The 15,590-nt window shown below is 43.7% G+C and overlaps 1 protein-coding gene across 10 annotated transcripts in view; it reads right to left on the bottom strand.

The window, feature by feature from the left end:
- LOC132887067 (receptor-type tyrosine-protein phosphatase mu-like) overlaps nt 1-6,030 on the bottom strand; it is a 521,363-nt gene extending 515,333 nt beyond the window's left edge. For all 10 annotated transcript variants that reach the window (XM_060922408.1, XM_060922409.1, XM_060922413.1 and 7 more), the window contains exon 1: nt 5,659-6,030. In XM_060922408.1, the coding sequence (XP_060778391.1) occupies nt 5,659-5,734 (76 nt within the window). In that variant the 5' untranslated portion in view covers nt 5,735-6,030. The remainder of the gene's footprint in view (nt 1-5,658) is intronic.
- Nucleotides 6,031-15,590: the final 9,560 nt, after the last annotated feature.

Below are 15,590 nucleotides of genomic sequence, written 5' to 3'. Positions count from 1 at the left end.
TTGCCAAGGTAGTTTCATCTTCATACAATTCTCACAAATAGTATCTCTGCATTAGGTATCCTGATGCTAGTTTCTGCATTTGCTTGTGAAGACATTTTAAAAGAACAGACTAATATGCGAACATGTATGCGTGTTTTTGAAAGCCTGCGTTAGACTTTGTGCATTTAAGTAAGTGTGTAAGTGTGTGTTTATATACTACTGAGGACCAAATGTCCCCACAAGGATAGTAAAATCTGACAATTTCAACCTTGTGGGGACATTTAGATGGTCCCCACAAAGAAATTGCTGTTGTTTTTTTTTAACCAAAATTTTTTTAAAAGAGTCAAAAAGTTTCCTTTTCATTACTGAGATAAAGGTTAGGGTTAGGTTTAGGTGCAGGCACAGCATTAATTAACTGCAATAATAATTATGCCGGGTGGCACGGTGGTGTAGTGGTTAGCGCTGTCGCCTCACAGCAAGAAGGTCCGGGTTCGAGCCCCGTGGCCGGCGACGGCCTTTCTGTGCGGAGTTTGCATGTTCTCCCCGTGTCTGCGTGGGTTTCCTCCGGGTGCTCCGGTTTCCCCCACAGTCCAAAGACATGCAGGTTAGGTTAACTGGTGACTCTAAATTGACCGTAGGTGTGAATGTGAGTGTGAATGGTTGTCTGTGTCTATGTGTCAGCCCTGTGATGACCTGGCAATTTGTCCAGGGTGTACCCCGCCTTTCGCCCGTAGTCAGCTGGGATAGGCTCCAGCTTGCCTGCGACCCTGTAGAAGGATAAAGCGGCTAGAGATAATGAGATGAGATGAGAATAATTATGCCAATGGAAGGTTCTCACAAGGATAGTGAGACAAATGTGTGTGTGTGTGTGTTTTGGGGGATGGGATAGGGCTTGGACAGGAGCAGGGTCACGCATCCAGCGCGATGTGTTTACAGAGCTCAGCCACGACAAATACCAGGCTGTTGGAATTCTGTAACAGGCTGCTAAAAATGCACACAGCGCAGACCCATAACAAACGGGCGGTCATTTTCACCCTGCACAGGCTGAGTATGTGTAGACACAAAATGAGGCAAGTTTGAAATGAGAAGGCGACTCAATATCAATATTCTCAGTTAATACCACATTTTAACACTGTTATTACTCTGGCTGTTATAATCTGGCTGACTCGCATATAAGGGGGATCCAATTTCATTCTCCATTGACTCGAAAAGATCAACCGCGAACATTATATGGTACAATTAAAGCATGCTGACAGCTGGTCTGAGACTGTAGCTTCTTACACACTAAACCTCTGTGATTACACATAAACCTGACTGATCATCCAAGACTGCAGAATTACTCAAATATCATTTCAAGTTTAAAACATAACTGACAGACAAGACGGAGGAAATAACACAGGTTGAGTCACACAACTCTCTTTCTCTCGCTGTCTCTCTCTGACATCTTCAACAGCCCACAAAAATCTCCAAAAAAACAAAAACTCAAACCGGAAGTCAGTTTAAATCAAACCACATATTAAAGAACACAATAATCGCAAAACAGTTATCATACGGGGCGGCACGGTGGTGTAGCGGTTAGCGCTGTCACCTCACAGCAAGAAGTTTCTGGGTTCAAGCCCAGCGGCCAACGAGGGCCTTTCTGTGTGGAGTTTGCATGTTCTCCCCGTGTCCGCGTGGGTTTCCTCCGGGTGCTCCGGTTTCCCCCACAGTCCAAAGACATGCAGGTTAGGTTAACTGGTGACTCTAAATTGACCGTAGGTGTGAATGTGAGTGTGAATGGTTGTCTGTGTCTATGTGTCGCCCTGTGATGACCTGGCAACTTGTCCAAGGTGTACCCCGCCTTTCGCCCGTAGTCAGCTGAGACAGGATCCAGCTTGCCCGTGACCCTGCACAGGATAAGCGGCTACAGATAATGGATGGACGGACAGTTATCATATGAGTCTTTTATGAGCTTTAATGGACTATTGTTCTTTGCATTTGACTGAGCTATCATCTATCAAATAAGTTCATAAATAAAAGTACCATATCTAACATGGTCAAAGTACTGTATGAATCGTCTTCTTGATTTATTTTCGACTGTAACATTAATTAGGAATGTCATGATTAATAGTATAATAGTTTAATATCAGGCCAAAGGCCAACTTGCTCAAAATACAATGTGCTTGTAATCAAAAAGGCACTGTTAAGTCTGTTAAAAGACGCAGCCTTGTAGTACACCAGTTACCCCGTAGTAATTGTGCTAATTATCTGTAAGCTGTTTATCTCAGAAATATGCAATGATCAGCCTGATCCAAGTCCTTCTGTGGTGGTCATGAGTGTAAATACACCAGCAGCAGAGCTTAGAGAAAACAATGGGACTCAAAAACAATGTCGAGAAGAGCGAGTGTGTGAGTAAATCCACGGAAGAGAATGTAAAACATGACCCAGCTGGGAGATTCAGACAGGATATCCTTTCACGTCACTGGCCAAATAAAAATAAAGAATAATAATTCTTTAGTGCATTAGGGTCGCTGGTACAATTATATCAACATGTTAGTAACCGACAATAACAACTGGTAGCAGAATAAAAATGTTTTTCTTTGTGAACAATAACTTAATATGCAAAAAACAACAACAACACATCACAGTTTAGGATATTTGGGTGGACTGAATATTTCCTATGATCAAAGAAAAACACACTTTCAAATAAAAACTGAATGCTGTAAATAATTCCACGCATGTCAGTTCTTCAAAGAACAACAGCCTCAAATGACTCACTGCTCAAATGTCTAGGGCACAGGTTCGAAACCCAGTTCCTGAAGTACCCCAGGAGTGCACCTCTAACACACCTGATTCAACAAATCACAAGTAATCAGATAATTAACAGCCTTTCCTGACTTGAAGTGTGTGTGTGTGTGTGTGTGTGTGTGTGTGTGTGTGTGTGTGTGTGTGTGTGTGTGTGTGTGTAAAAGTAAAAAAGAGTGTGTATAGGACAGGGGATAATCCAGGACCAGGGTTGGAAACTTGTACAGTGTAGAAGGCATTATTTTTATCATCTATGTTAGAAGTAATGGTATGAACTGTTGGAGGTCCGGGTCCGTGTGCGATACTGCCCCCATCAGGACACTATGAGAACAGCAAGACACACCGTGACCGTGCCAGCTGTGCGCCATGTGTTTAAAAAAAAAAATCATGCATACACAAAAGAACAGGACATAACAATTAATACTGGATTTGTGGAAAACATTTGCTTTGAATAAAACACTTTTTTTCTTGGTGATAATAATGAGACAGCACGAGCCACAGGAGTGATGGCTGTCAGAGGAACTCCTTAAAATCAGCTGGCTTCCCTAAAGAGGTCCAAAAAAGCAGTTTACACCCAGCAATATAAATAGCCAGAGGGGGACATGTTATAACTGGAAATGTGCATCTGAAAACTTTACCAAGTAACACACACACACACACACACACACACACACGAAGCAAAAAAAAAGTCTGTTTATTCTAGGGGTTGTTCATTCTGTCTGGAAAGCAAATACAACACACATGACAGAAGAGAAAGAAAGAAAGGAAGGAAGGAAGGAAGGAAGGAAGGAAGGAAGGAAGGAAGAGAGTGGACAAACTATAAAAGGGTATATAAAATTCAAATTCAAGCAGTCTTTATTCAACATGTTGGGGTTTTTTTTCCCACGTACTAAACTGAATAGTGACCTGTAGCCCCTGCATGTAGCCTGTAAGTGGAGTCTAACACTAGAGGGATGATCAGCCTCTATAAAAAGTAACGGCTTGGTTTGATAAGATTAGACTTCTAGCCAGTTAGAGCAGTTCAAACAAGCAGCCTGCGAGCTCTGTGTGTGTGTGTGTGTGCGTTTACTCAGACACGGATTAGGCTATCCACTCCCCTGCTGGCCACTTGAATGCTCAAGGGAAAAAGTTTTGGAAGAATACTATCAGAATCAATATCAGAATCAGAATCCAGTTTATTGATTCATACAAGGAATGCTTTGCTTTGGTCTTTGGTGTTTGAACAGCTAAGATAAAAGAATTTAAATATAGACAAAAGGAGGTATATAAACCGAATTAAAAGCCAACATTAATGGAAAAGTTAGTCTAGTTAGTGCAAAAGAAAAGGTTCAGAGAGAGATCTTTAAGAGGGGTTTTGTTTGTTTGTTTGTTTGTTTGTTTGTTTGTTTTTTGGCTTGTTACATCAGTCGAACTTGTACAAGCGCCTGTACACTCAATAAGTAACTTGCTCAGTGAACGTAATAAAATTATGGAAAGTATTTCCACCCAAGTAAAATGCGTTAACTTAGCCAGAAACAATTTTGTTGAGTGACCTAAATGTCAACCGTTACATGTTAGACTTAGGTTCATGTAACAGACACCCATGTTGGGTTTTTTAGCAAAGGTTATCAATACATGGAATAATCCAAGTGCCATTAAGAACCTCTAAAGCTTGAGATGAACATGTTGTTGTTGTTGTTGTTGTTGTTTTGGAATAATGTAACTAGCTAGACTAGTCATTTCTTCAGCCGACTCTCAACACACACACACACACACACACACACACACACACACACACTCTCTCTCTCTCTCTCTCTCTCTGTAGTAGTAGTAATGGTTTGATTAAGAATACAACTTCATATCACCACAGTCGCAGCCCTAGGGCTGAATTGATGTTGTGACATTACAAAATACGATTGTTAGCATTAAAAATAACATAAAAGATCAATATTCAGACTTATACTCCTAATTAAAACATAGAAAGAACATTTGAGCAGTTAAGTGTTGATTAAACGAACCATGTGCAGAATGGCACTAGTTCTGTAACGTTCAGCTCTCAATATCAGAATCAGAATCAAGTTTATTGATTCATACAAGGAATTTGCTTTGGTCTTTGGTGCTAGAACAGCTAAGATAAAAGAATTTAAACATAGGTATATAAACCGAATAAAAAGTGGACGTTATGGAAAAGTTAGTCTAATTAGTGCAAAAGAAAAGGTTCAGGGAGAGATCTTTAAGAGGGGTTTGTTTGTTTGTTATATCAGTCGAATTGTACAAGCGCCTGTAGATAGCAAAGGTTATCAATACATGGAATAATCCAAGTGCCATTAAGAACCTCTAAAGCTTGAGATGAACATGTTGTTGTTTTGGAATACAGCCTCAATGTAACGCGTCATTTCTTCAGCCGACTCTCAACACACACACACACTCTCTCTCTCTCTCCATGTTATGTTATAAGACGTACAGTGTTGAAATGTTTACTTGTGTGTCCTGTTAATAATTTCCTAGAGACGCGAATGACCCAAAAGGACAGAAGAAGCTCGTAGTCTGAGATGTTGTGAAAGCGAGTCAGGCTTCCAGCTCTGTCCCAAAGTTTACACAGCAGTAAAGCGATCCGCCATTCATCCAAACACACACACACACACACACACACACACACTCAGGAGCCGGGAGGAACACCATGCAGAAGGATAAGAAGTTGCTGTGTGAAGTTGCTCAGGTTATGATCGCAGGACAGGAATGTGCAGCAGGACAGGACAGGACAGCGCCTGATCCGGCTCACAGCCTGGAAAAGTTCACCAGTCGGGGCCGGTTGCTATGGAGAAGCAACTTTAGGGCATAGCAACAAAGCTCAGAGCCCCGAGAGCGGAGCGGAGCAGAGCCAGGGTGCGACTGAGGAACAGCAGCAGGACTTACCTCTGAATACCTGGCCTCGGACCGGGAGCGGGGAACTGAGCAGCGCAGCCAGGAGACAAGTTACAACTCTATCCATTGCCGGAGCGGCGCGGACGCGAACCCCTGAGCTGCAGGGGAAACAGCGCAAAACCTTCCGGGCTCTCAGTAACAGGGTGCGCACAAACACTGCTCCAGCAGCCTGCGCCTGCTGCTCTTCACCGATTTACGCGTAAAGTCCTCTCTCTCTCTCTCCTTCTATCTCTCTCCTTCCCTCTTTCTATCTCTCTCCTTCCCTCTTTCTATCTCTCTCCTTCTCTCTCTCTCTCTCTCTCTCTCTCTCTCTCCTTCCTCCCGTTTGGTTAACTGTGCGCGTGAGCCGCCGGATTGGAGTGACTTCTCTCAAGCGCAGAACACAGAAGTGTTGACGTCACCGCGCGCGCACAGAACACAACGCAAAGAAGAAGCAGGGCTGCCTCCTAAAAAAAAAGTGCACACTTCTATTCTATTCTATTCTATTCTATTCTATTCTATTCTACACGGATTCATGGTGCACGATGCGCACTAATTACTACCGTTCAAAAGTTTGGGGTCACCCAGACAATTTTGTGTTTTCCATGAAAAGTCACACTTTTATTTCCCACCATAAGTTGTAAAATGACTAGAAAATACAGCCAAGACATTTTTCTGGCCATTTTGAGCATTTTAACTGGAGTGGTTGTAGTGTATTTGTGTGTGATAATGTTGAGTATTTGAGCGAGCAAGTGAGTGCGAAGTAGCTTTCAAAGATGTTTGATCTTGCCAAGCTTCAATGGCAAAACTCGGACCCGAAAAGGTTTAAAGACGTGTGTGTGTGTGTGTGTGTGTGAGAGAGAGAGAGATATCTTTTAAAATTATCTTTTAAGTAAAAAGAGAAATGGCACTCTTGGTGTCTTAACGTTACAGGCATTTACACTAGCGTTCAAAAGTTTGGGGTCACCCAGACAATTTTGTGTTTTCCATGAAAAGTCACACTTTTATTTACCACCATAAGTTGTAAAATGACTAGAAAATATAGTCAAGACATTTTTCTGGCCATTTTGAGCATTTAATCGAGCCCACAAATGTGATGCTCCAGAAACTCAATCTGCTCAAAGGAAGGTCAGTTTTATAGCTTCTCTAAAGAGCTCAACTGTTTTCAGCTGTGCTAACATGATTGTACAAGGGTTTTCTAATCATCCATTAGCCTTCTGAGGCAATGAGCAAACACATTGTACCATTAGAACACTGGAGTGAGAGTTGCTGGAAATGGGCCTCTATACACCTATGGAGATATTGCACCAAAAACCAGACATTTGCAGCTAGAATAGTCATTTACCACATTAGCAATGTATAGAGTGCATTTCTGATTAGTTTAAAGTGATCTGCATTGAAAAGAACAGTGCTTTTCTTTCAAAAATAAGGACATTTCAAAGTGACCCCAAACTTTTGAACGGTAGTGTAGATTAGATTAGATAAAACTTTATTGACCCCTTTGGGAGGGTTCCCTCAGGGAAATTAAGATTCCAGCAGCATCATTACAGACATGGGTGCAGATCCCGGGGGGGATGGGGGGGACATGACCCCCCCCCCCAATTTCTGAAAAACATGAATTGTCCCCCCCCCAAATAAAAATCCCCTAAATTATTCAAAATTGCACAAACAAATGTATTTTCAGACAAATGATTCCCTGTGCAGTACTTTTTGAATGATGTGGCGAGCCTCTATGAAGTTGTGATTTATGGTTGCATGGTATGAGTTGCATACGGGAAAAAAAAATCACTTTTGTGTCCCCCCCAATCCTGACATCGGATCTGCACCCCTGATTACAGATAAACAGAGAAAATAAATAGAGAAAAAACTTCTAGATAAATTAAAATAAATTAAGTATTTATATGTAAAATATATAAAAAGAAAAAGATATGGGGAAGAGAGGAAGGAGGGGGAAGATTAAAAAAAAAGGTGGGGAGAAGGGGGGACGGTAGGAGAGATATTGCACTTTATATTGCGCACTGTCCGGTATTGCTTATTGTCAGGGGCGCCGCCAGAAATTTTGGGCCCCATGAAAGATTAGAATTTTGGGCCCCTCAACTTTGCCCACCCTCGTCACAATTGCACTGTATATAGCAAACTGTATATGGCGCTCGCTCATTAAAAACTTCAATCCTAAAGCATTTATGGGTTGTATTGCTGCTTACCTCCTTCTCCAAAGGGGGGTTCAGTGGTTTGGTAGGGCGGAGGTCCCCCTGAGGCTGAATCTGGGCATATTTAGGGCACCTCATTAGTTATGAAACCGGTTATGAGCACTAGTTATTAGCACCAGCATAACGTAATATTTCATCTTGTTTATCACACAAGTCAGTTCAGTTATTAAAATGGAAAAAATGTCACTGTACAAACTGTAAAAGTGTTCTCTTGATAGGCTAATCCAACCACGTTCATACTGTTCATTTACCATTCGCTAATATTTTGAACACACCTGTGAGCGATGGCTACCTTTCTTTGGGAAAAACTGAGTGACCAGTTGCCTGCCTCTCCGGTCCCTCTCAGCTTTCAGCTGCCTTTCTTTACGTTTTTGACAGCCACTCTTCATATTTAGCGATCATAGACTGTACGCACTCCACTGCTGGCTGGCTGGCTGCTGCACCGCGACACAGCAGCAAGTAGCGTTGCACTGATCAGCACACAGATTTAACGCATCGCGCTTCTACCAGAACTGGACCGTACAGTACCATTTCGCAAAAGGGGGAGGGTTAAATGACAATATGTTGAAGAACTCAAGAAATAGACAACCTTGTTCAATTAGCTCATTTTACCAGATGGAATATTGCATTGTTGTTATTTCAAAAGTCTTATTAAAATCATTAAAAGCATATTATCAGCCCCTTAAAGGGCCCCATGCCAGTGCTGGGCCCCTAGAATTGTTCTAACCTTTCCCCCCCTGGCGGCGCCCATGCTTATTGTCAGGCTAGGCTACTGCTCCTTCCCGTCCTCTGTCCTCCTGTTCCCCCTCCTCCTCCCCAGAGAGGAGTTGTACAGTCTGATGGCGTGAGGGACAAAGGAGTTTTTAAGTCTGTTCGTCCTGCACTTGGGAAGGAGCATTCTGTCACTGAACAGGCTCCTCTGGTTGCTGATGATGGTGTGCAGAGGGTGACTGGCATCGTCCATGATGTTCAGTAGTTTGTCCATAGACCTCTTCTCTGCCACCGTCATCAGAGAGTCCAGCTTCATGCCGGCCTGCCTGATCAGTTTGCCACAGTTTGTGTAGTGTAGTATAGCGTGTGTGTTCCGAGCTGAAGCTGTTTGATTGCACTTGGACTCTGCTGTGGATTTATGAAAGAGTTACTGTGTCTATTGTTGTGTCAGACCCTTAAGCAGGAGTCTCGCCGGCCACAACTTTTTGTTACAGCTGTGTTTGATTAGTTTGTGTCGCGCGCTGGTTATTGAGTAAAGGTGTGCAGCACAGACATGAGGCTTTGTTTTGTGTCACGCTTTCGGTTATTTTTTTCCTTTTTCCCTCCAGCTTTATAACAGCTTGAAGCCAAGTCTAATAAGAACCCAGACACTGTGGGGGGGGGAAGGTACTAACTAAACTGTACCATTCTATGTCGCTGTGGTGCTGCTTTCACCTTTGGTGCAGACTGAGAAAATAAAGTAGATAGATAGGACAGGTGGACAAAGTACCCACTGTGAGGTTTGAACCCGGAACCTTCTTGCTGTGAGGCAATAGCGCTGATCACTGCACCATCCATCCATCATCTGTAGCTGCTTATCCTGTTCTACAGGGTCACAGGCAAGCTGGAGCCTATCCCAGCTGACTATGGGTGAGAGGCGGGGTACACCCTGGACAAGTCGCCAGATCATTGCAGGGCTGTCACATAGACGAAGACAACCATTCACACCTACGGTCAATTTAAAGTCACCAGTTAACCTAACCTGCATGTCTTTGGACTGTGGGGGAAACCGGAGCACCCGGAGGAAACCCACGCGGACACGGGGAGAACATGCAAACTCCGCACAGAAAGGCCCTCGCTGGCCACTGGGCTTGAACCGCTCACAGCTTCTTGCTGTGAGGTGACAGTGCTAACCACTACACCACCTTGCTGCTCCACCTTAGCAAAATCCATCCATCCATCCATTATCTGTAGCCGCTTATCCTGTCCTACAGGGTCGCAGGCAAGCTGGAGCCTATCCCAGCTGACTATGGGTGAGAGATGGGGCACACCCTGGACAAGTCGCCAGGTCATCACAGGGCTGACACATAGCGACAAACAACCATTCACACTCACATTCACACCTACGGTCAATTTAGAGCCACCAATTAGCCTAATCTGCATGTCTTTGGACTGTGGGGGAAACCAGAGCATCCAGAGGAAACCCACACGGACACGGGGAGAACATGCAAACTCCACACAGAAAGGCCCTCGCCGGCCACTGAGCTCGAACCCAGGATCTTCTTGCTGTGAGGCAACAGTGCTAACCACTACACCACTGTGCCGCCCCCCAGCAAAATATTACTCAAAAATTCAAAATGTCTAAATAAACAAACAAGTCAAAAATGTTTGTGATACAAATGCATAGAGTAGTGTTAGTGCTGTTTTTTTGACAGTAATCATTTACTTTGTGTTTTTCTGCTTGTTTTCCAGGTAATCAACTACAAATTTATTCCACTTGTGACAATGCTCTGATCAAACCAGCTTTAGCCATTTCATGCTTATTCTTCTTGAGCAGCTGATTACACTGGTCAAGTTCATGATAGTTGCAGAGCCTATCCCAAGGACTCTAGGCACTAGGAAGGAATACACCCTGGACGGGATGCTAATCCACTGCATGGCACCATGCATTAGGGTTCTCCAGAAAATCTGAAGTAGCCGGCTAAAAAAAAAGTAGTCGGCAGCTCTGGAATTTGTGGCAGCAAAGCCGCCACGGTGTGCCAAAGGTGTACTAATGCTAAGAGGGTCTGGGCCAGAGGTGAACAAAGTACCCCACTTCATTACTTAAGTCAAAGTGCAGATCACACTGATCAAATGTTACTTTGATACAAGTGAAAGGTGTACAGTCAAATTTTTACTTAAGTTAAAGTACTGAAGTACTTGCTTTTAAAAATACTAAAGTATTAAAAGTACATTTTCTGTTAATGCATTGCCTGAAATGCTAGCAACCTCTTTTCAAACTCGAAATCATATTGGGTAGCTAATGCTACTAGAAAAGAAAGATTTCTACATTCTGTTTATATGGCAGGGTGGCATAGTGATGTAGTGGTTAGCGCTGTCGCCTCACAGTAAGAAGGTCCTGGGTTCGAGCCCCGTGGCCGGCGAGGGCCTTTCTGTGCGGAGTTTGCATGTTGTCCGCGTGGGTTTCCTCCGGGTGCTCTGGTTTCCCCCACAGTCCAAAGACATGCAGGTTAGGATAATTGGTGGCTCTAAATTGACCGTAGGTGTGAATGGTTGTTTGTCTCTGTATCAAACCTGCTATGACCTGGTGACTTGTCCAGGGTGTACCCCGCCTCTTGCCCATAGTCAGTTGGGCTCCAGCTTGTCTGTGACCCTGTAAAACAGGATAAGCGGCTACAGATAATGGTGGGATGGATGGATGTTTATTTGGCAAGATTATGCTAAAACATATTTGTGAAAGGACTTCAGATAAGTTAATGTTATTCATGTTAGCGTAACTCTCTTTTTACATGCTAACTAACAGTGTCTAAGTTAACTAGCTATGTGTAAACATTAGCTGTGGACAAAGCAATGGCAACTTGGTGGGCAAATCCATAGAAAATCATTTGACTAACCAGACTGCACAGCTATTGCATTGTTATCGCTGGCTCTAAAAGCACAGACAACTTTGTTGCAAGCTTTCTCTTGGAATAAAATGTTTACATACCTCAATATGCTCCCGCAGGTTGGACGGTGAATTTTTTAGGCCATGATGTGATTCGTTTTGGGCAACCAAAGTAAACATTTAAAACTAAATTAATCTTTAATCCTTTTAGAAAACTGAAACATGGGCTCTAGGTATGGCCATGCGTGTGTGCATTCCCCAGAAGAACCGCCTCCTTCCATTCTGCCTTCAACTGATCGCGTTTAAATAACGCTGCTGAGAAATAATTTAACTTGATTTTATCCGGTCTATGGATGTGAAGTGACCCGAGTGATTACTGATAGGCTGTCTCAGTGTCACCTGGGGAGAAAAAAAAAACAAAAAACAAGCACTTTTAGAAAAGAAAAGCAAAAACATCCACTTTCAAAGCTGCTTCATAGTAACGAGTAACGAGGACCTTGATAGAAATGTAGTGGAGTAAAAAGTACGATATTTGTCTTTCAAATGTAGTGAAGTTAAAGTCAGAAGTTTCCAAAAAAAAATACTCAGGTAAAGTACAGATACTCAAAATGTGTACTTAAGTACAGTGCTCAAGTAAACGTACTTCGTTACTGTCCATGTCTGATAGATAGATAGATAGATAGATAGATAGATAGATAGATAGATAGATAGATAGATAGATAGATAGATAGATAGATAGATAGATAATGCTTTATTGTCATTCTAGTTACACATCAAAACTTACTTTGGTAGCACTCAGAGAAAACAGCAGCAATAAAAAGAATAGAAATAAAATACAACATAAAGTGGGCAGCACAGTGGCGTAGTGGTTAGCACTGTCGCCTCACAACAAGAAGGTCCGGGTTCGATCCCCGTGGCCGGCGAGAGCCTTTCTGTGTGGAGTTTGCATGTTCTCCCCGTGGGTTTCCTCCGGGTGCTCCAGTTTCCCCCACAGTCCAAAGACATGCAGGTTAGGTTAACTGGTGACTCTAAATTGACCGTAGGTGTGAATGTGAGTGTGAATGGTTGTCTGTGTCTATGTGTCAGCCCTGTGATGACCTGGCGACTTGTCCAGGGTGTACCCCGCCTTTCGCCCGTAGTCAGCTGGGATAGGCTCCAGCTTGCCTGCGACCCTGTAGAACAGGATAAAGCGGCTAGAGATAATGAGATGAGCTAAAGTAGAAGAAGCCTTTATTTATTTCACATACATTCAAGCACAGTGACATTTAACACACACATGCACACACAAATGAGCAATGAGCATACACACATCCCCAGAGCAGTGGATAACTATGCTACAGCACCGAGGGAGCAGTTGGACATTAGGTGCCTTGCTCAAGGACAGTTCAGCCCAACCTTCAGGCCATGTTAACCTAATCTGCATGTCTTTGGACTGTGGGGGAAACCCACGCAGACACGGGGAGAACATGCAAATTCCACATAAAAGGCCCCCGTCAGCCACTGGGCTCAAACCCAGAACCTTCTTACTGAGAAGCAACAGTGCTAACCACTACACCACCCAAACCGCACGCGCGCACACACACACAAAGAAAGTTCAAAGTGTTTATTGTCATATGCACAGTAAGGACATGTCCACTTGCACAATGAAATTCTTAGTTTGCTGTCCACCATGAATGCCAATTACAAATAAATAAATAGGTGGAAGAAGTAATACAAAGTAAACGCAATATAGTGCAAAAATAAAAGCAAAGAAAAGCAAAAGCAACAAAAACAAAAACACCCAGTATCGTACAAAATAAAGGTAAATGTAGTGCAAAATAGGCAGTGTAATACAAAAATAAGGCAATGATCAGACGTAGCAGCAGAAGGGCAATAATGTGCGAATGTGCAAACAATGTAACCAGTCAAGGAAACAGCAGCAAAATGGCAGTAATGTGCAAATATGTGCAAATAATGTAACCAGATGTAAACAGTCAAGGAACAGCAGCAAAAAGGGCAGTAATGTGCAAACAAATGTGAACAGACGTAAACAGTCAAGGACGGTTTACAGGGAGGTAGTCCATGGTTATAGACTCCCGTCAGCTGTTCAGGAGTCTGATGGCGGTGGGAAAGAAAGAGTTCTTTAGTCTGACAGTCTTACATTTCAGACTTCTGTACCTCCAGCCTGAGGGTAGGAGTGTGAACAGTCCGTGCTGGGGGTGGGTGGGGTCTTTGAGGATGGAGGCAGCTCTCCTGTGGACTCTGCTGTGGTAGATCCTCTGCAGAGAGGACAGCGGAGTTTTGGTGATCCTCTCAGCAGTCTTCACCACCCTCTGCAGGCATTTGTGGTCCATTGCTGTAGTGCTGCCGTACCACACAGTGATACAGTTGGTCAGGATGCTCTCAATCACGCAGCTGTAGAAATTGCTGAGGATCTTGGGTGACATGCCAAACTTCCTCAGCCTCCTCAGAAAGTACAGTCGCTGTTGAGCCTTCCTAACCAGCTGCGTGGTGTTAGGTGTCCATGTGAGGTCCTCACTGATGTGAACACCCAGGTATTTGAAGCTACTCACCCTCTCCACCTCAAGCTCCCAGATGAACAGTGGCCGATGAGGTCTCCTCTCCTTCCTCATGTCCACTATCATCTCCTTTGTCTTGTCTGTGTTGAGGGTGAGGTTGTTGTCCTCAACCCATGACACCAGACTGGCCACCTCCCTCCTGTAGGCCGTTTCGTCACCGCCAGTGATGCGTCCTATCACTGCGGTATCGTCCGCAAACTTCAGGATGATGATGTCCTTGTGGGAGGTGACACAGTCATGGGTGAACAGAGTGTAGAGGATGGGGCTGAGGACGCATCCCTGTGGGTGCCAATGTTTGTGACATTTATCTTCACAAAACCGTACACATACCCCAAAGTAAGTGGGGGAATTGCAGTGTAGGCAGATATTGCACAATTGTAATTGATGTATTTGCATTCCTATGCATAAAGTGATCAAGTAAGTAAAATAAAGTGCATTGCAAACAGATATTGCACAAATTGTAAGAATTGTATTTACAGTCCTGAATGTAAAGTGATCAGTGCATTAGCAGCAGCTTGGGGGTGTATGTGTGAGGGGGGTGTAGGTGTAATGGAGGCTACAGTTCCGGGGAAGAAGCTGTTCCTCCATATATTTATGTGTGTTCTGATGGTCCTGTATCTTTTGCCCAATGGGAGGAGGACAATGACCTGGCTGTGTTGAGTCCTTGATGATGTTGTGAGCCTGTTGGCGGCACGATGGTGTAGTGGTTCGCACTGTCGCCTCACAGCAAGAAGGTTCTGGGTTTGAGCCCAGCAGCCAGCGAGGGCCTTTCTGTGTGGAGTTTGCATGTTCTCCCCGTGTCTGTGTGGGTTTCCTCCAGGTGCTCCGGTTTCCCCCACAAAGACATGCAGTTAGGTTAACATGGTGCAGCCTTGGGCTGAAGTGCCCTTGAGCAAGGTACCTAACTCCTGACTGCTCCCCGGGTGCTGTAGTATGGCTGCCCACTGCTCTGGGTGTGTGTGCGTGTGTTCACTGCTTCAGACAGGTTAAATGCAGAGGATGAATCTCACTGTGCTTGAAGTGTGCATGTGACAAATAAAGGTTTATTTTCTTTTTGCATAAACTTTGTCCAGATTCGGTAGCTTAGTTCCCACAATCCTCTGTGCAGTCTTAACTATCCGGTCCAAATCTCTCTGGCTCTCTGCAGTACAGCTGGTGTACCAAATTGTGACACAGTAGCAGAGAAAGCTCTCTGTTGTGCTCCTGTAGAAGTTCACTATTGTGAACAAAGTACGTTCTTGCACCTTTAGGGGTACAACAGTTTGTCACTGGGGCAGTACCCTTTAAGGTATGGATTTGTGCCCTTTTTATACTGCTCAGGAACATGAATGTTCCTTTTTGGCTTGAAAAGGTACACATTGTTACCCTAAGGTCCAATAATGAACCCTCAGGGGTACAGTAGTATAGATTGTACCATGGAGGACAGAAATGGACTCCTACTGTACCCCTATTTCTGACAGTGAGAGTGAATTCAGATTGACCGCAACAGGTTTTTTTTCCCCAATTTCCTTTTGTTTTCCCCCCAAACTTTGTTCTACTATTAGTAAAACAAAATGCAGGACACTTTATACTTTTTTTTTAATACTCAAAATGTTGACTATC

The sequence above is a fragment of the Neoarius graeffei genome, chromosome 5, assembly GCF_027579695.1.
Source record: "Neoarius graeffei isolate fNeoGra1 chromosome 5, fNeoGra1.pri, whole genome shotgun sequence".
Classification (NCBI taxonomy): domain Eukaryota; kingdom Metazoa; phylum Chordata; class Actinopteri; order Siluriformes; family Ariidae; genus Neoarius; species Neoarius graeffei.
This window is presented reverse-complemented; position numbering and strand designations above follow the sequence as displayed.